The following is a 16,755-nucleotide window of genomic DNA, read 5'->3' on the forward strand; positions in this document are numbered from 1 at the left end:
TCTTGCGGCCCTTTTATAGTCTTGACAGGACCATCCACCCCTGGTCTCGAAGGTTCCAGAGCCCAATGTACCGCCATAGCAAAGGGTACTCTCTGACAAGGTCACCACTATATCAGATCGAACTGACGGCAGCACCATCTTCAGTGCGATGCCGGCGCCTTCCAGGGGCCGATAGGGGCTCTTCCTCTCTCCCCCCTTCCTTCCATCGGGGCTGGGGGCACTACCGCCATGCCCCTGAGCCTCTTGTCACCTCTGTTAGCAAGGGACGGCCCTGAGATTAGGCAAAGCTATCAGACTGACATCCACAAGGAAAGAGAGCAGGGACAGTTGTATTGAGCTTCTTGAGGGCTACCCGGCTGTCGAAGGACACAAAGCCCTTGGGCAGTGCAGGTCCTCTGATAACATGGAGCGGGTACATTGCCCGTACCGGGAGAGCAACGACTGCGTCGGCTATGGACGGACCCAGCCCATGTGAGCCATCGCTGGGGCTGGATGTGCTTACATGGTTGGCCTGACGCCTGTGTGTCGGGCTGCCTAGGTAGCCATCACTCATGGTGGTGCCTGTAGATCATCAAAGGGTTGCAGACTGTTGCTGAACACGGGGTCGAAAGTATCGGCAGCCATGGACTTCGACTATACAACACACACACTAGCAGATACTTAGTCGCAGGGCTTCTGACGGTGCCATTGACTGTGCCGTATCCGGGATCAAGTAGTACGGCTTACAGCCTTTGTCTTCGGCCTCGTTCCGTTTGGGGAGCAGAGAGAAGGAGGCAAACAAACTAACACCTGAATCACATGCGGCGCTGGGCAATGACTCGCGGCTCATTGGACAACCCAGCACAGCACCATCAGGACAATTGAGTGACCCATTGATTGAGCTGCCAGGGCTGGTAACCTTGGAAAAGGGGCAGGGGCTTGGAAACCTGCGCAAGAGAGGTCTCGGATGCCCCTGTCCCTTCTGCGCGCATCGGCATCACGACAGGCCCCATGCTGGCGGTGCTGGCAGAGCACAGGACGACGAGCAGCGGTAGAGGATATTCCATTATGATTTGAAAGCCAACGGAATCTTTGTGTCCTCATACAAATGTAACAAGCCGTGCCGGGGCCCGGGCAGGGCGAACTGAGACTGGATCCTTTCTGTTCCCGGGATACTGCTGCCAAGAGACCACCGCTCACCGAAGCTCCAGTGGCTCGGCCCCCAGAGCTCAGAATAGCGGCTGGTGGTGCATGTTCCCATAGGAAATATCCTCGAGAATATCTGTGTCGGAACTTGGTAATTTGAAGCCCCCAGCATCGTTGAGTGTTGGAAGGCAGAAGCCGTTGTAATAGGCAGATCAGGAGGAGGAGGTGGTGGGGCAAACCCTTCCCGGTTCAAAGTTGGTACCTACTCTCTCTTCTTTTCTCTCCCCTCTCCCTCTCTTCTCTCAGCACACAAGACATTGCCTACCCAGTCGCAATCCAGAGCACCTCAAGAGCCCAAGGGCCGACTGCCAGAATGCTCATCACCGAGAGCCACGCCGATGTCAGGACGCATGCCAATGGCGTCGACGGGACAATGAGTAAGGCCGAGTCCGCAGCTGACTTGGCTCAGACAACAAAGAAGACGCAAAGGCCTCGAGACTGACTATATCGCACCCATCATCCAGGGCTGTTCCTCTTCTCGCCCACAGTCCCCCAGTACCCCAAAGCGTGAGGCCCTCTTGGACATTGGCCCGGAATGCATGGCCTCCCCAAACGAGAGACAGGCGCTGACACAGGCCCCTCCGCAGCCGTTTCCCCGGAGTTGTCGTCTACACCGAGATCTACCAGGGTGGGCCTCTCTCATGACCACCGCGGCTCCCCTCACCACACCCCCCTCCCTTCTTCTCCGGTCGCCACTGACAGCCGCGTCTATGTAGTCACCGGGCCCGTCGCCCGGTTCGCCCGCCAGATCGCCGGCCACGGCTACATCGTCGCCGCCGTCAGCAGCTACCACGACTTCACCGGCCCCGAGCCGCTGGCCTACGACGGGCCCGGCACCGACCAGGGCAACGCGTGGAAGGTCGAAAAGGTAAGCCGCCGGCAGCGCCCCCTCACCCCCTCCCCCTCTGCCCCCTCTGGATTGGTTGCTCACCGATGGCACCCAACCTCGCCGTGTGCCTCGGCAGACGCTCGAGTCCTACGACGCCGACACCAAGGCCGCCGTGGACTACCTCCTCGGCCTGCCGACCTGCACCGGCCGCATCGGCAGCACCGGCATGTGTCTCGGCGGCCACCTGGCGCTCCGATCTGCGGTACGTATGACCATTCTCTCTCTCTCTCTCTGTCTCCCCTGCGGACCCGAGCCCCTCGCCCTTGAACAACACTGCTACCTATGTACCCTTTTCCGCCGTCACTATGATCTCTACGCAATACACATTCATACATACATATACACACACACACATTACATGCATCGCAAACCCTCCATCCCAAAGCGTCCCGTCCAGAGCCCTAAACCTCTCGCGCACGCGCCAACCTCCCCAACAGCTCGACCCCCGCGTCTCCGCCACGGTGGCCTACTTCGCCACCGACGTGCACACGCGGACCCTCGGCCCCCACGCCGCCGCCGACACGTCCGCCGAGGGCCCCCGCGACAGCAACCACACCATCGACCGCCTGCCCGAGGTCCGCGGCGAGGTCGCCATGCTCTTCGGCGCGCGGGACACGCACGTGCCCGGGCCCGGGCGCGACCTCGTCCGCGCCAAGCTGCGCGCCGCCGGCGTCGCCGCCGGCTTCTACGAGTTCCCCTGGGCGCAGCACGCCTTCATCCGCGACGAGCTGAGCAAGGGCCGCTACGACCCGCCCGTCACCAGGATCTGCTTCGAGATCCTGCTCGAGCTCTTCACCCGCGTGCTCAAGGAGGACCTGGGCCCCCGCGAGGAGGTCGCCAAGCCGCTGGAGCATGTCTGCTAGATCTATCTGCTGGATTGACTGACCGGTTGAGAGAGAGAGAGGCACCGGTCATGCGATTGGGGCAAGCACGCACAGTGTGGTTGGTTACATAGAAGACATGCGAGTACTGAAAACCAGGATGATAAAACAAAGATATGAATATAATTTGGAAGGGCAAAGCTCACATGCTGGCCCTTCAGAGCCATGATGGCGAATACTAGAGTCTAAACACTACAAAGATCCCCACCCCCCTTATCATGCAACCACCTCTTTCCTTTCCTTTTCTTTCTAAAAGACGATACCATTCATTTCATTCTCTTGTCTATATGCAAACGGTGTGTGTGGGAAGGGGGAGGGAAACCACTAACGGGGGCCGTCAATTCATGGAAAACCTAGTAAAAGCTGTGGTAATGCTGCAATCTCGACTCCTTTTCAAACACGAAATTACGGTCCCGAGCGCTGCTGCTGGTGGGACTGCTACCCCCCTCGGACCTCGCGAAACGCCGCAAAGCAAGACTCTGTCGATGCAAGGAAAGTGGTCGGGCCCGCCCTTCCTAAAACGGCTGCTGACCGCGGAACTGCGGGGGCTGCTGGCTCGAGGGCCCGGCCTGCGGCGGGCGCGAGTTGCCCGTGATGTCCCGGCCCGCGCCCGAGACGGCCGTCTGCAGAGGCGGCGGCGCGGAGGCGACCCCGTGCATGCCGGCAAAGCTGCTGCTGCCGCCGCCGCCGTTGTTGCTGTTGTTCGACATCTGGGGCGCCAGGGACGACTGGCCCGCGCCCGCGCCGTACGCCGAGTACGGCGAGGTGGTGGTGGCGGCGGCGGCGGCCCCGCCCGCGACCGTGGTGGTCATGTTGCCGTACGGGTTGGCGCCGAAGCCGGCCGGGCCGCCCGTCTGTGACTCGACGTCGAAGCTGCCGTTGTCGTTGTCGCGCTTCGAGGCGTGCCGCTGGACGCGGACCGAGGGCGTCGACCCCAGGGCGGCGTTGGGGGGCAGGCCCTGGCCGGCCTGCCGGCGGCCGCGCTGGCTCTGCGTCTTGGACAGCAGCTCCTGGCGGACCGTCTCGATGTCGTGGGACCGCTTGCGCTCAAGCGAGTCGTCTCGCGAGCCGAGCGTCCTGTCGTCGAGGGTCGGGCCCCACGCGCTGGCCGCCTGGGCCGCCGGGTCGCGCGTGTTGAGCGCGTCGGCGGCTCGCTTCTCGTTCTCGATGCCGCCGGGGCCGGCCTCGGGCTCCGCCGGCTTGGTCGGGACCATGCGCAGCGCCTCCTTGTTGGCGGCGGCCTTGTCGCGCGACGCCGCGGCGACTTCGTCGGAGACGGCAACAGAGTAGGTGGGGTTGAAGGGGCCGCCGAGAGGCTCGCCACCGCCTCCAGGCGGGTAGATGGGGACCTTCTTCAGAGCGAGAATGAGGGCGCACATGAACTTGGAGCGGCGAGTGGCCCGGATGGAGTCGTTGTGCCAGTTGGACTTGTGCTTCATGGCCACCTTGAGCTGCAGCTTGTCCAGGTCGCCCATGCCGTAGACGCCGATGGAGAAGTCGGGGAAGAAGTCGCGCGAGTTGTCCGGGTGGCGCACGAAATTCTCCATCTCGGTGCGCAGGAGCTCGATGTCCTCGAACGAGGTATCGAACGAGATGTTGACGTCAATCACCTCGGTCTGGGCCTGGCTGCGGGTCACGTTCTCGATCCACAGGTTGTTCAGCACGATGTTGGGGACCTGCACCACCTGCATCTTGTCGATGCGGCGGAAGACGGTGTAGAGAAGCGAGATCTTGTCCACGATGAGCTGCTCCTTCTCGGGGCCCACAATGTCAACCCGGTCGCCGACATCGTAGGGGTGCTTGACGAAGAGGAAGATGCACGAGCCAAGGAACTCCTGGGTGGTGACAGCAAACACGAAGGACAGGGACAGCAGCGCAGTACCGGCGGTGGCGACCGTGGTGAGAAAGCTGCTCTGGAAGAAAGTGACTGTCGTCCATGTTAGCCGCGGTGCACAGTATGAAGCAGGAGGGGCGATCTTTGCTTACGGAAGATGAAGATGACGAGAAGGAGGACGACAAAGAGGAGCACCTTGTCAAAGACAGCGAGGGCCTGACTAATGTCCTTCATGCTGTGGGTAATGGCCTTCCTCTCCTTGCCAATCTCGACGACCTTGCGGATCATCTCGTCCAAGCTGATGTCGCCGTTCTGGTCGGCGTCGATAGCAATGAAGCACTCCTCGGCTTCTTCGCGGTGGGCAGGGCCCAGAACTTCCTCGATGTCGTCCTGGGACAGGGAGTCATTGCCCTCCACGACGAAGGACATCCAAATACGGCGGGCCAGTGCCTCGGAAGTCCGGACCTTCTCGAGGGCCTCGACGACGACCGAGTGGGCCGAGTTGGGGTTGAAGACCTGCTTTCCGGTGATCTCGGAGGCGATGTTTCCAAAGACCGAGGTGACCTTGTCGCCCAAGCGACCGACGCCGGCGCCCACATTGCCGATGAGCGCCATGGGAGTGACCGACCCAGACTTCTTGTGGCCGCGCTTGATTCCTAGCCTCATGTCGATGCTATCGTTGATGGCATAGTCCTCCTCGGCAAACTCTGGGCAATACATGGGGAAGAGGGCGCGGGAGGCATCGTACAGGAGACCCAGCAGGTACACCTCGTGCTTGGAATCCTTGATGCGGTTGGCGAAAGACCTCTGGTGGTAGCTGATGCTGATGAGCTGGACGAAGGCCTTCTCGACGAGGAAGACGATGGACGACACCATCAGAGCGCCGAGGATCTTGGTGAGGACGTCAATCCACTCGAAGCGCTGGTCGGGGAAGAAGACACGGAAGACCAGGTAGGAGACAACGGCCCAGATTAATAGGGAGACGGGGATCTCGAGAGCGCGGAGGACGGTGGCGTACTTGCGGGTGCCCGAGCTGACGACGCCGATCAAGAACATGAAGACGGAGGGAAGAAGGTAGGCAATGATCTTGCCGCCCCAAACACTGAGCCACGACACTTCGATCCACACGAACAGATAGAACAGGGGCTTTCCGTCGATACGCTGCTCGGTGTCACCGTTCTTGACAATGATGTGGTTGAGAGGAATGGTCTGCGTGTTGCCGGTGACGGCCAGGACCACGATGGGGGCGGCAAGGAGGATGGCGACGGGGAAGACGTAGACTAGGTAGCGGGTGATGGGGGAGAAAGAGACGACCTTGTTGTAGAGGCGGCCCATGAGGTTCAGCCTGGCCTCGCCGCTGTCGCGGCGGTGGAGGGGCTCGTCCTGCCTGGCCCTCCGGCGACCGGCCGGGCCTCTCCGGCGGAACATGGCCTGCTTCTCGTCGCCGTCCATGCTGGTCACGGGCGACTCGAGAGCCTGGTTGGGCCTCCGGGCGCCGGTGGAGCTGGCGCTGGACTTGACCTTGGTCAGAGGGATATCGCCTTCGGGCCCGTCGCCCTGGCGGTTGTGGAGCTGCATAAAGCCCATGCTTTGCGGGAAGCGAGGCGAGCTCATTGATTTGAAGCCGTTGAAATGGCGCTCGGGAAGGGATCGAGGACAGACTGCGTCGGTGCTAGACGCGAGCGTGGCCTCGCTGGGCGTGGTGAGAGCTCTCACCACAATCGAATGTGGAGCGTTTCAGGAGGTGCCAGGTGTTGCACCAATATGCACCGAAAAAAAGGCGTGGTGGCCTTGGACGGGGAGGATCTCAGATCCCTCACCCAGATCCGGAAAGGGGTGTGTGGTCCGCACAAAGGAAATACGCGTAAACCTTGAGTGTCGTATCGTGAAACCGCGATAAAGGAGTAACAAGGGACCTCCTTTTGTTCGTTTCGAGGTTTCTACTGTGAGAGACCAGTGACGCAACCGGCTGTGTGGCTGGTCTCTGAGAGCACTGGAGGAGGAAAGAGAGAAAAAAGGCAGAGGCAGAGCTGATTACTACTCGTCAGACCCGCGATCGAGAAGAAGGGTGACGGTGAGGGTGAGCGAGCGACTGGATGATGGAAGACAAGTGAGAAAATAGGGAGGAAAAAATAGACACAAAGATGATGAAACGAGAGGAGGTTCTTTCTGGAAGACCAGTGAGGCGGCGGGGGTTGTAGCTGGAATTAGTACAAAATGTAGTTCGGGGTCCTTTCGTGTCGGGAGTGGAGACTCACAGGCACGGCAGCGCAAGAGTGGGAAGATCTGATCTTCAAGTTGAATTCTGCATTGCTTTTCTTCCTCTGGAGGATCTCTCTTCTTTTGGAGGAGCCACTAACTAGTGGAGTGGAATTGGGAACGCCAAATCGAGACTTGCAAGACTACTCTCCATCCAGATACGTTCCCGACAACCAGGCCGTATCAAGCTCAGCACCCAGGCACATGGTACCTACCTACTTTACTTGTACTTCCATCGTGAGATCCTGCCCGGTCCTCTCGCGATGGAGGGGCGGCAGCGAAATGAAGGGACCTCGCAAGCTGGATTCCAGTGGACGAAAAGCCCGGTTGAGCTATGGATAGGCCGCTGCAGGTGAGGCACGCCGTTGGTCCCTGAACCGTCCATCCATCCATCCATCCATCCATCATCCATGCCTGGATCCATGCCGCCTGCGGCTGTTGTTCATTTTCAGGGGTCAGTAGTACAAGTACCTAGGTAGGGTACCATTGGGTACGTACATGCTTCTTGGAACAGAGAGGCGGCAATGCCATGAATGACCAAGACCAAAGACCGGGGACAAGTTCAACACTGACAGGCGCGTCAGCCAGCCAGGCAGTCAGGGACCGCGGACCCGTGACGGGTTCCCATCCATGGGTGAGTGGATGAAATGGCTTAAAGCTTGGAACTGCTTGGTCCAGCTGGGAGACCTTCCTTGAGAGACGGACCCTCCAGTGCCTCCCAGCGTGTACGGAATCCCTCTTGTGGGTGTTTCACCAAGCCCCAACCCCTGCGTCAGGCGGGCCCCACTGCCGGGCTCAGGGTCGGGCTGCCCACAAAATGCATCCATAGATCCATGGATTGGCTGCCAGAGCCTCGATCGCGGCCCCTTGAATGTCCATCGACGTAACATACGAACAAGCGCACACCAGCCCACCACTCCCGGCTTTCCCTCCTCCCCATCCGGACCCCACTGAAGAGTTCCACCGGCATCCACTCCGTTACGCCATAGTCTTCCACAGGGATCGAGAGAAGAGAAGGAAAAATTAAAAAAAAAAAAAAAAAAAAAAAAAAAAAAAAAAAAAAAAAAAAAAAAAAAAAAAAAAAAAAAAAAAAAAAAAAAAAAAAAAAAAACTGCACACGGTGTGCAGGTACGAGATGATGGATGGCGTTGCTGATCACCTTGCGAAGAAGGTAACTACTTGTAGTCCTAGCGATGCGCAATGTGGTTGGACCAGATGGCGCAAGATGCACTCAACAAGCCCTCTCCTGACCTCTCAACACGTCTCTCTCTCAATAGTCTCGTCGCCACACAACGCCTGTTCCTGGATTTTCTTCACCGTGGCGGCTACTAGTCGAGCCACTGAAGCGCGGAATGTGTTCCACCGCGTCATGGCAGGCCGCTTGGCCTATTTTTATCGTAGGCGCTGAAAATTTCTGTTTTGTTGAAAGCAACCTCGCCTCGCCTCGCCTGGCCTTACAGGGCCAGGGCCAGGGCCAGGGCCACGATAGAAGGTCCGAGATGGCTTCCTTGGAGAAGAGTCTTTTGCAATCTACTTGTAGCTCGAGGACAGAAAGAGGATAGTGCACCGGACCGAAACACGATCTTGGATCTCCAAAGCCCCATTCTGTGCCCGGTTTGGTCATCATCGAATCCACACACCAGCTCCACTCGAAGCGGTCTTCCCTTGTGACGCACTGGAGGAATGTAGGTCATTACTGCGTACGGCTTGTGAACGACTTTGTACATATCTTCACGGGCAGTTGCGCGTGTTCAGATCTGGAATCCAGGGGTCGTTTCTTGTCGAGATTGACGAGATCTGTCTCTCTCCCTACCTATGTAGAGGCTTGATTGTGAAACGGGGTAGCATCCTGGGAGAGCCCGCTGTTCCATCCAGACTCACCGTCGAAAAGCGTGAATGATCTGCATTCACAAGTGTCTATCATTATTATGATAGGTGACGCGGCGGGGGCCCAGTATCCTCAGCTCGCTCCGCCTCGCCGCTCGCTATGGAGACTCCCCCATCTTCTACTCAAGTGGAATACCAAATACTCAACGGGTCCAGATTTGACAGTCAGAATAGGGTTGGACGAGACTGCGTACTGCCAACCTCGAGGGATTGAGCGGCATCTTACCGACTCGCCAACTTCACATATAAGCTCGCAAGCTCCGCAAGCTGCGTCAACCATCTGCCCTCCGAGTTGGATGACGCCAAAAGCGCAGAGTTGCTGCGGACTCCTCGGATACGTTTCTGTGCGATCGGCTTGGTGCGTTTGTTAGCTTCTGGATGCGTTACCAGATATGAATATGATCATCTGGATGAGATGTTCGACCAAACCTCGGTCTATTCACATGCCCCAAAGATCAAGTCCTGTCAGTCGTGGCCAAATACAGCACATCAAGACACTGTATGAGGGTTAGCTATGCATGCCCTGGCATCGCGAGAGATAGCAGAAGAAAGATCAGGAAAAAGACCCGTTGGTGTTGAGCTGCCCTCACAACTATCCCTCTTAAGCCAAAACCCACACCATGCTCGTGCCATTCCGAGGGTACTGCCCCGACGCTGCTCTCTAAGGGATTCCCGCTCCTCCTCACCGTTGGCGGCCTGATCGAGGACTTGCCATTCATGATTGATCGCCCGCAGGTCAGTCAGGTGGGTGGCGGGTTGCGTTGTCCAGTCCCGCAAATCGATTCACCTCCGACCTCCGGCTGTCTGCACAAGGCACCGAGAATGTAAAGGATCAACACCCGCTCTCCCAGCGCGTTGGGCAACCCTTGCATGCGATCTCTCAAGGCAGGCTGGTTGGGGTGATTGGGGAGTTTGGCTTCTACGTAGCTTCGCCAGGTTGGATTCTCTGCAGTGATCCAACAACCTTTCTCCACGCTGTCTTATCTTCAAATCCCGCGCCTATCAGCACTTGGCATGCTGGCTCCCTTGCCCACATTCACGTTCTCGCTCATCTTGCCATGCCACGGTCACAAAGTGGTCGCAAAACCTACCGATGGGAAAGAAAGATCCGCCGCAGTATGTCCTCAATGTATCCAAAAGCCGGGCCCGCAGGAGCAATCGCACTTGGCCGGCATGGGTTCGCCCGTGCCCCGTGTTCCGGTAGCGGGTCAGCCGCGTGCGCGTGAGCGGTGATGGTGATGTACGGCTGCCGGTTCACTGCGATCTCCGCATTGGTTTGCAGCTTCCACCCGCCATGTCACCATGCCTTGGCTCAAGGATATCAGCTACGATCGCCAAGCGACCATCGCCGTCTTCCGCGACTACTACCACTTCCTGGCTGCTTTGTACCTACACCAGTCGGAAGCGGTCGAGCCGCCCCAGGATGGCTGGCCTGCCATCACGGCGGAAAACATGCAAGTCAGCCGAGGTCGTCGAGCTTCTTCGCTACCTCCCGTACGTCCGCTCCCTGTCGCACCGCCCAGAGAGGCCGCAGTGTATCACCGGGGCCGCTTTTGCGAATTGGCAGGAGCTTTGCAACGGAATCGTCGCCGGCCACTGGGACGGAGAAGACGTGAAGCATGCTACTCAGAGTGAGGGGCTAGATTTCAGCGAAGATATCCCATCTCACGTTGTGGGGCTGACTGTTGGTGGAGTCGAGCGGCCCTACATCTTCCTCGATGTCGAGGCCGGGATAGTGCACTGGTACGAGTGCTGGGACAAGATCCGGGAGACTTCGTCACAGGAGATGGTGCAAGACGATATGCTTGATTGGGCACCTGACAATGAGACATGGCGGTACGCCTCGGCTGCTTGGGCCATCCTCGACTTCTTCGAGATGCTCAAGGATCAGTATCGTCAGTTGAATTTTGTACCCTTTACTCCTTGGACAGTCCGTGATGTCTGGCTGCGGGCCCCTCCGGGTGTCGGAGAGATGCTCGACGTGCTGCCGGGTATCTATCGTGAGCATGGATGGCCAGACATCGATCGGTACCGCAAAGAGGAGTGCCTGCGCGCTGTTCGCGCGACACTTCTAGATCGTGCCCCTCTTTACGCTGACTGGATTGATATTGGCCGCGAAGCTTTGGAATGAAGCGAGGAAAGGGTGCGATTTGCACAGAGCCAGCGATGACATGCATAAAAAGCGGTCCAGTATTTGCAGCGCGTCTTGGTAGCACTATGGACAACCGAGATTGATGCCAAGCTCAACATCGATCTTGTCTTGTAGCACCGTTTTTGAGCCCTCTGGATTCTCGTTTCCGAGAACAACGGGGCAGGCATGTCCAGCTACTACTATACTCTCGAACATGACTTGACTTGGTCAACGGCATCATCTTGTGAGTAGCCGTGATACTCTTCAACGGATCGTGGACAAGTATAGTACCTTCAGGTTGGCACAATGAGTTGGGATTGCCCAGTCACTCTTTCAACGCCGTATCTTGAAGCTTACCTTTATTAGAGCCAGAGCTGGAACCCTATAGTCGGCAAAGATAAGTAAGAAAACTCACATCAAGTTAGATCTGATCTAAGCTAATGGTTCTCAAGATTGCATAGGGTTATAGATGTCACACTATATAGTCTGCATACCCCGAATACTCCTCCCAGAACCCCTGTGCCAGTCTCTGGCTGGACTACTACGTTGTGTTGGAACTAGCTAGTGACATGCTGTATGCGGACACCTTGGGATACATAGTAGTTAGGCTAAGACCACATCAGCTCACCCCTTGTGCGCAAGGGGGGCAATTGATGAGGGGAAGTCTCGCATGTGATATGACGATGTTATTCTTCAAATCAATGCCATATCCAACATAGAAATTGAGTGATGTTTCGTTTTGTCGGTCCAGCTCTGTGGATGTGCACATCGCGGGGAGCAACCAGTGTCAGTTCTTATGAGACAAGACAGAAATAACATCTGTCATTGTTTGGTCCTCATTGTCGTAGATACCAAGTAGTATGATGCTGGTTTTATTGTTGTTTATAATAGCCTTATCACTGGTAGCCGTCATAGTGTCTCTGGAACACGGGTATTGTGTTCACTGTGTCTCTTCAACTATGCCTAATATACAGTGTAACTCGGCTTGTACCCGACAGGTTGAGTAAGCACCAAGGTATTATTGAATACAAGTAGGTATAATGACCTTAAGGTAGGAGAGTAAGACTTATTATAGTTTGACGATCATTAATCCAAGCTCCAAGCAATACTCCAGATTAGAGACGTATAATTTTATCCAAGCGGTAAGTGATAGGTTGATCTGCGTAATACAAGTTGGCAATATCAATAGATAGTTTCATTGAAAGATATATGATCAAGTACGCCGCCTTCAGCCATCAGCTTGCACGGCCAACGTCTTCTGATCGGCCTCTTCCACCTTTGTGGGGCGAGACACTCCGTTGTGTATTCCGGACTATGATTTGGTTGGAAACGGACCCCGAAAGACGTGCTGGGGGTCCGTTCTAGTACAAAGACCCACTTTCCAAGTCGCTGGATGACTTTTATGGGCAAAATACGATTTGGCGATTGGCAATGAATTTGTGATGCATCCATGGATTCTTGCATTGGCAGCGGCCATTGACCTTAGCGAGCTGTAGTACAAGACGAGAGCAGGGCTCGGGGAAGGAACTCAGACGCGGCTGGGCAGTCTCAATTACTTTCTCCGACCATGGCGCAGTCGTTCCTGTCGCGGGCCGCATCCAGCACCCACGCTCAGTTCGCAGCCACAGCTCTCGTGTCCGGCGCCGTGGTCGCCGGCGCAATCATCGGCTACCAGCAGCTGGCGCGGGAGGAGCGGGTGTCGCGCCTGAAGAGCTCAATCCCTGCTCTGGAGGACGACAGGAACAGCGCACAGGTCAGCCCATCTTTTCCGTTTTGCTAGCCGTCACCCCGTTTCCTTCCGTGACTGACATTGTAGCCAACGTACAGCTTACAAGCTTCGGCACCCTCGTACCGCCGACCGACGAAGACCAGCGGGACGAGGCCCTCGCGAAGCGTGCGCAGGCCGGCGACTACGATGACGATCTGATACTGGAGCAGCTGGCGCGGAACAGGGTCTTCCTGAAGCCCGAGGGCCTGGACAAGCTCCGCAAGGCCTTCATCATCGTCGTGGGCTGCGGCGGCGTCGGCTCGCACTGCACTACGGCGCTCGCGCGGTCTGGCGTCTCGCGGCTGCGCCTCATCGACTTTGACCAGGTCTCGCTCAGCTCGCTCAACCGGCATGCCGTCGCCACGCTGGCCGACGTCGGCTCGCCCAAGGTGCAGTGCCTGCAGAAGCGCCTGCTCGCCGTGGCGCCCTGGGTGCACTTTGACATGCGGATACACAAGTTCGACGGCGCCAGCGCCGAGGGCCTCCTCGGGCCCTGGTCTGACGGGCAGAAGCCCGACTTCGTCGTGGACGCCATCGACAACATCGACACCAAGGTGGCGCTGCTCAAGTACTGCCACGACAACAAGGTGCCCGTCATCTCGGCCATGGGCGCGGGCACCAAGAGCGACCCTACAAAGGTCACAGTCGGCGACATCAGCGTCGGCACCGACGACTCACTTTCGAGGGCGACCCGGAGGCGGCTGAAGCTACTGGGGGTCACGAGCGGCATCCCCACGGTCTTCTCGACCGAGAAGACGGGCGAGGGCAAGGCCGAGCTGCTGCCGCTGCCCGAGGAGCAGTTCCAGAAGGGCAAGATTGGGGAGCTCGGCCCCCTGGCCGACTTCCGGGTGCGCATCCTCCCCGTGCTGGGCACCATGCCCGCCGTCTTTGGCTACGTGGCCGCCAACCACGTCATCCTCAGCGTCACGGGCTACCCGCTCGACTACGCCGCGGGCAAGGGCCGTGAGAAGCTCTATGACCAGCTCCTCGCCGGCGTCCAGAGCACCGAGCAGAAGATTGCCCGCGCCCAGAACCCCGATGACCCCGATGTCGCCGTCGGCCTCAAGGTGCCCATCACGGCCGGCGACGTCGCCTTTCTGGCCGAGGACATCTTCCAGGGCCGGAGCGCCATCACGCACATCCCCACGCGCCTGAGCCTGATAAGGTGGAGCCGGCCGCGGGAGGCCATGCTGCTGCGGCTGGGCGAGGGCGCCGACGAGCAAAAGTCGGCCAAGCTCCGGCTGTCGGATCTGGTCTGCATGACCAAGAACGAGGCGGTGATCCACCTCAAGGAGGTTCTGCTAGGCAGCAAGTCATTGGAAGACTTGTACGATGCAGAGACTATAGAACGCGTCGAGCGCCGGCTCAAAGAGGCCGAGGCCTTTGAGAAATATAGGTGAAACTACTACTGATGGCGGAGCAGGACATGGAATCACCCAGTCGTCCACGGCATATTCACTGCTGGCGTAGTGAGAGACACATTGTAGACGAACCTGCTCGCTAGTCTCTATTTCTTGGATACTTTATGATCTCTGACCTGGTCCTGATGGCTTTTTCAGGTGTCTATAATGGCCAACATGTATGCAATCGAATCAATCGAATCAGCATGCACTAAGAGATAGCAAATCAGAATATCAAGTGAGAAGTCTATCTTCCAATCTGCTTTGAAACTCTGGAGCGGGGACAAAAGAGTCTAAGTGATCATCGTTCTGCCCATGTTTTTTCGTTTCGCGACAAGCTGAGTGTGCAGCGAGAGTGGCATTCAGAAATGATTAAATTGAAGATAATGGGACTTGCCTGTGAGATTGACTGCTGACATCCTGATCTTCTAGACAAGTTCTGTAGTTGCTTTGCTGTGAGGCTGAGGCTGGACGGGAATTGTCACAGCGACCTTTAGTGAGTCACGCCGGAACTTGATCTGTTTACTTCGCCACCTAAAGTGCATCGCTCAAAGGGCTCCGAATTTCACAAGACTCGATGTTGAAATATTCAGGGCGAAATTACGAACTTCCGGGAAATACAACACCGATTCTTTTTGTTTTGCAGCTCGTATTGCCGAGACGGAGACGAGCGCCTGAAAGCCGGGCCTAGAGTGCGCCGAACCTCGCATTTACGATCACCAACTTGCCTCTCACCCAGTAGTAACGCATAGGCACTGATTGGCCACACAGCTTTTGTAGCTATATACCAGGCGCCGGCAGGCCAAGCAACGAGTGAAATCAGCTTTGTCAGTTCACATCTGCGAGATCATCAATACTTCATAACCACCCTATTCTCTGCTGAACAGCCATAAGGTGTTGCTCAACTGTCCCTCGTCAGCACATACATGTTTACGAATTGGCTATAACGCGAGATGAAACAAGTAAAGCCAGTTGAACTGGATGGCCGGACCGGAGAAGGAGGAGGCCAAGTGGTCCGGATTGCGGCGGCCCTCTCGTCCGTCACATCTCAGCCATTCCGCATTGTTCACGTCAGAGGCAACCGCGCAGGCCCTCGCGGGGGAGGTATGACACCTTGCACATCAAGACCACCTCTAAATCTTTAGTTCGCTTACGCAAGGAGAAATAATTTCTAGGCCTGAAGTCACAGCATGTCACCTCACTTGCGTGGCTCGCCAAGGTCACCCAGGCCGATCACGACGGCCTCTCCGTCGGGAGCAGCACAATCGACTTCCGGCCGCGGCTCCGGCCATGCGACCTGAAAGACCGCAAGATCAGCATTTCTGCAGACTCGGGCGCCGCCAGCACGCTGCTCATCTTCCAGGCCATCTTCCCGTTCCTACTCTTCGCAGGGAACGACGAGGGCGAGCCGATCGAGGTGGACATCAGCGGGGGCACCAATGTGTCCTTCTCCCTGAGTTACGAGTATCTCGACCAGGTTCTCATGCCGGTGCTTGAGGACCAGTTCGGCATCCGCGTGGAGAGGCGTCTGCTGAAGCGCGGGTTCTCCCAAGGCCCGCAGACGAGAGGCCACGTCTGGTTCAAGATCCACCCTCTGCGGCCGGGACAGATGCTCAAGCTACGAGACCCGGCGCCGAAGGCCGTGCCGACATCTAAGGATTTTGAGATCAAGACCGTCGACATATCCATCATCACGCCGAGCGACATGCACACGCATCTGACGGCCCAGCTGGCGGATCGGCTCGGCGCGCTGTTCCCCGACGCCGAGCTCAGCTTCGTGGCGCTCGAGGAGAGCGGCCACGACTCGCGCATGTACGTCCTCTGCGTGGCCAAGTCGTCGGGCGGCCTGCGCTGGGGCCGGGACGTCCTGTGGGACGGCCCGCGGAAGAAGATGTCGAGAACAGCGCTCGGTGAGGCGATCGCCCGGAGGGTGACGCGGGACCTGGCACGGGAGGTCGACCTACGGGGCACGGTAGACGAGTTCCTGCAGGACCAGCTTGTGGTCTTCCAGGCTCTTGCAGACGGAAGGACCAGTTTCGTACGAAATGAGGATGGTGAGTCGCTGGAGGAAGATGTTGAGGGGCTTCATCTGGGAGATGGGCCGAGCGAGAGGTTGAGAAGAGACAAAGGGCTCGATCCCTTTGGTGAAGGAAGCACTCACACTACCACCGCACGATGGGTTACGACAGAGATGCTGCCTCACGTCAAGTGGTTTAACAAGGGCAGGATTTGCGAGGGCATCGGTTTATCGCTATCAAGCAGGGACGAAGAAGCAACATAACCCTGAACTTTGCTGGGCGTGGCGTCAACCTCTATGTAGGTTGCAGAGATGTCGGCTTGAAGTTAGACCGAATGTTCATTACCACGTTCTGGCTAGGGGCGGGCAGTCTTCATCTTGTTGGCCTTGTTATGTGGCTGGTCAGGGTACAAGAGGAAAGGGGGTCATCCACTAGAAAGCCTTGACAGTATTGTCTGATTTCATGGTTAGGGTCATCTTCCTTAAGAGAAATAGGACATGATA

At 57.4% G+C, this 16,755-nt stretch overlaps 5 protein-coding genes across 5 annotated transcripts; 4 read left to right on the top strand and 1 right to left on the bottom strand.

Annotated features, from left to right (window-relative positions):
* Positions 1-1,720: 1,720 nt before the first annotated feature.
* Positions 1,721-2,937, top strand: E0L32_008816 (uncharacterized protein; the record flags this gene model as incomplete). The annotated part of the gene is made up of 3 exons (XM_031143712.1): positions 1,721-2,053; positions 2,151-2,276; positions 2,512-2,937. 3 exons carry the CDS (start codon positions 1,721-1,723, stop codon positions 2,935-2,937), a joined length of 885 nt encoding a protein of 294 aa, XP_030991680.1.
* A 533-nt stretch (positions 2,938-3,470) lies between these two features.
* E0L32_008817 (uncharacterized protein) lies at positions 3,471-6,376 on the bottom strand (the record flags this gene model as incomplete). Its single annotated transcript, XM_031143713.1, has 2 exons — positions 3,471-4,882; positions 4,942-6,376. 2 exons carry the CDS (start codon positions 6,374-6,376, stop codon positions 3,471-3,473), a joined length of 2,847 nt encoding a protein of 948 aa, XP_030991681.1.
* Positions 6,377-10,237: 3,861 nt separating this feature from the next.
* On the top strand, positions 10,238-11,066 carry E0L32_008818 (uncharacterized protein; the record flags this gene model as incomplete). Its single annotated transcript, XM_031143715.1, has 2 exons — positions 10,238-10,429; positions 10,503-11,066. The coding sequence occupies 2 exons, from the start codon at positions 10,238-10,240 to the stop codon at positions 11,064-11,066; spliced, it is 756 nt and encodes a 251-aa protein (XP_030991682.1).
* A 1,567-nt stretch (positions 11,067-12,633) lies between these two features.
* On the top strand, positions 12,634-14,234 carry E0L32_008819 (uncharacterized protein; the record flags this gene model as incomplete). The annotated part of the gene is made up of 2 exons (XM_031143716.1): positions 12,634-12,819; positions 12,894-14,234. 2 exons carry the CDS (start codon positions 12,634-12,636, stop codon positions 14,232-14,234), a joined length of 1,527 nt encoding a protein of 508 aa, XP_030991683.1.
* Positions 14,235-15,187: 953 nt separating this feature from the next.
* On the top strand, positions 15,188-16,515 carry E0L32_008820 (uncharacterized protein; the record flags this gene model as incomplete). The annotated part of the gene is made up of 2 exons (XM_031143717.1): positions 15,188-15,338; positions 15,410-16,515. The coding sequence occupies 2 exons, from the start codon at positions 15,188-15,190 to the stop codon at positions 16,513-16,515; spliced, it is 1,257 nt and encodes a 418-aa protein (XP_030991684.1).
* Between the last annotated feature and the right edge of the window lie 240 nt (positions 16,516-16,755).

The sequence above is a fragment of the Thyridium curvatum genome, assembly GCF_004353045.1.
Source record: "Thyridium curvatum strain D216 chromosome Unknown NODE_60_length_267819_cov_83.081011, whole genome shotgun sequence".
Classification (NCBI taxonomy): Eukaryota; Fungi; Ascomycota; class Sordariomycetes; order Thyridiales; family Thyridiaceae; genus Thyridium; species Thyridium curvatum.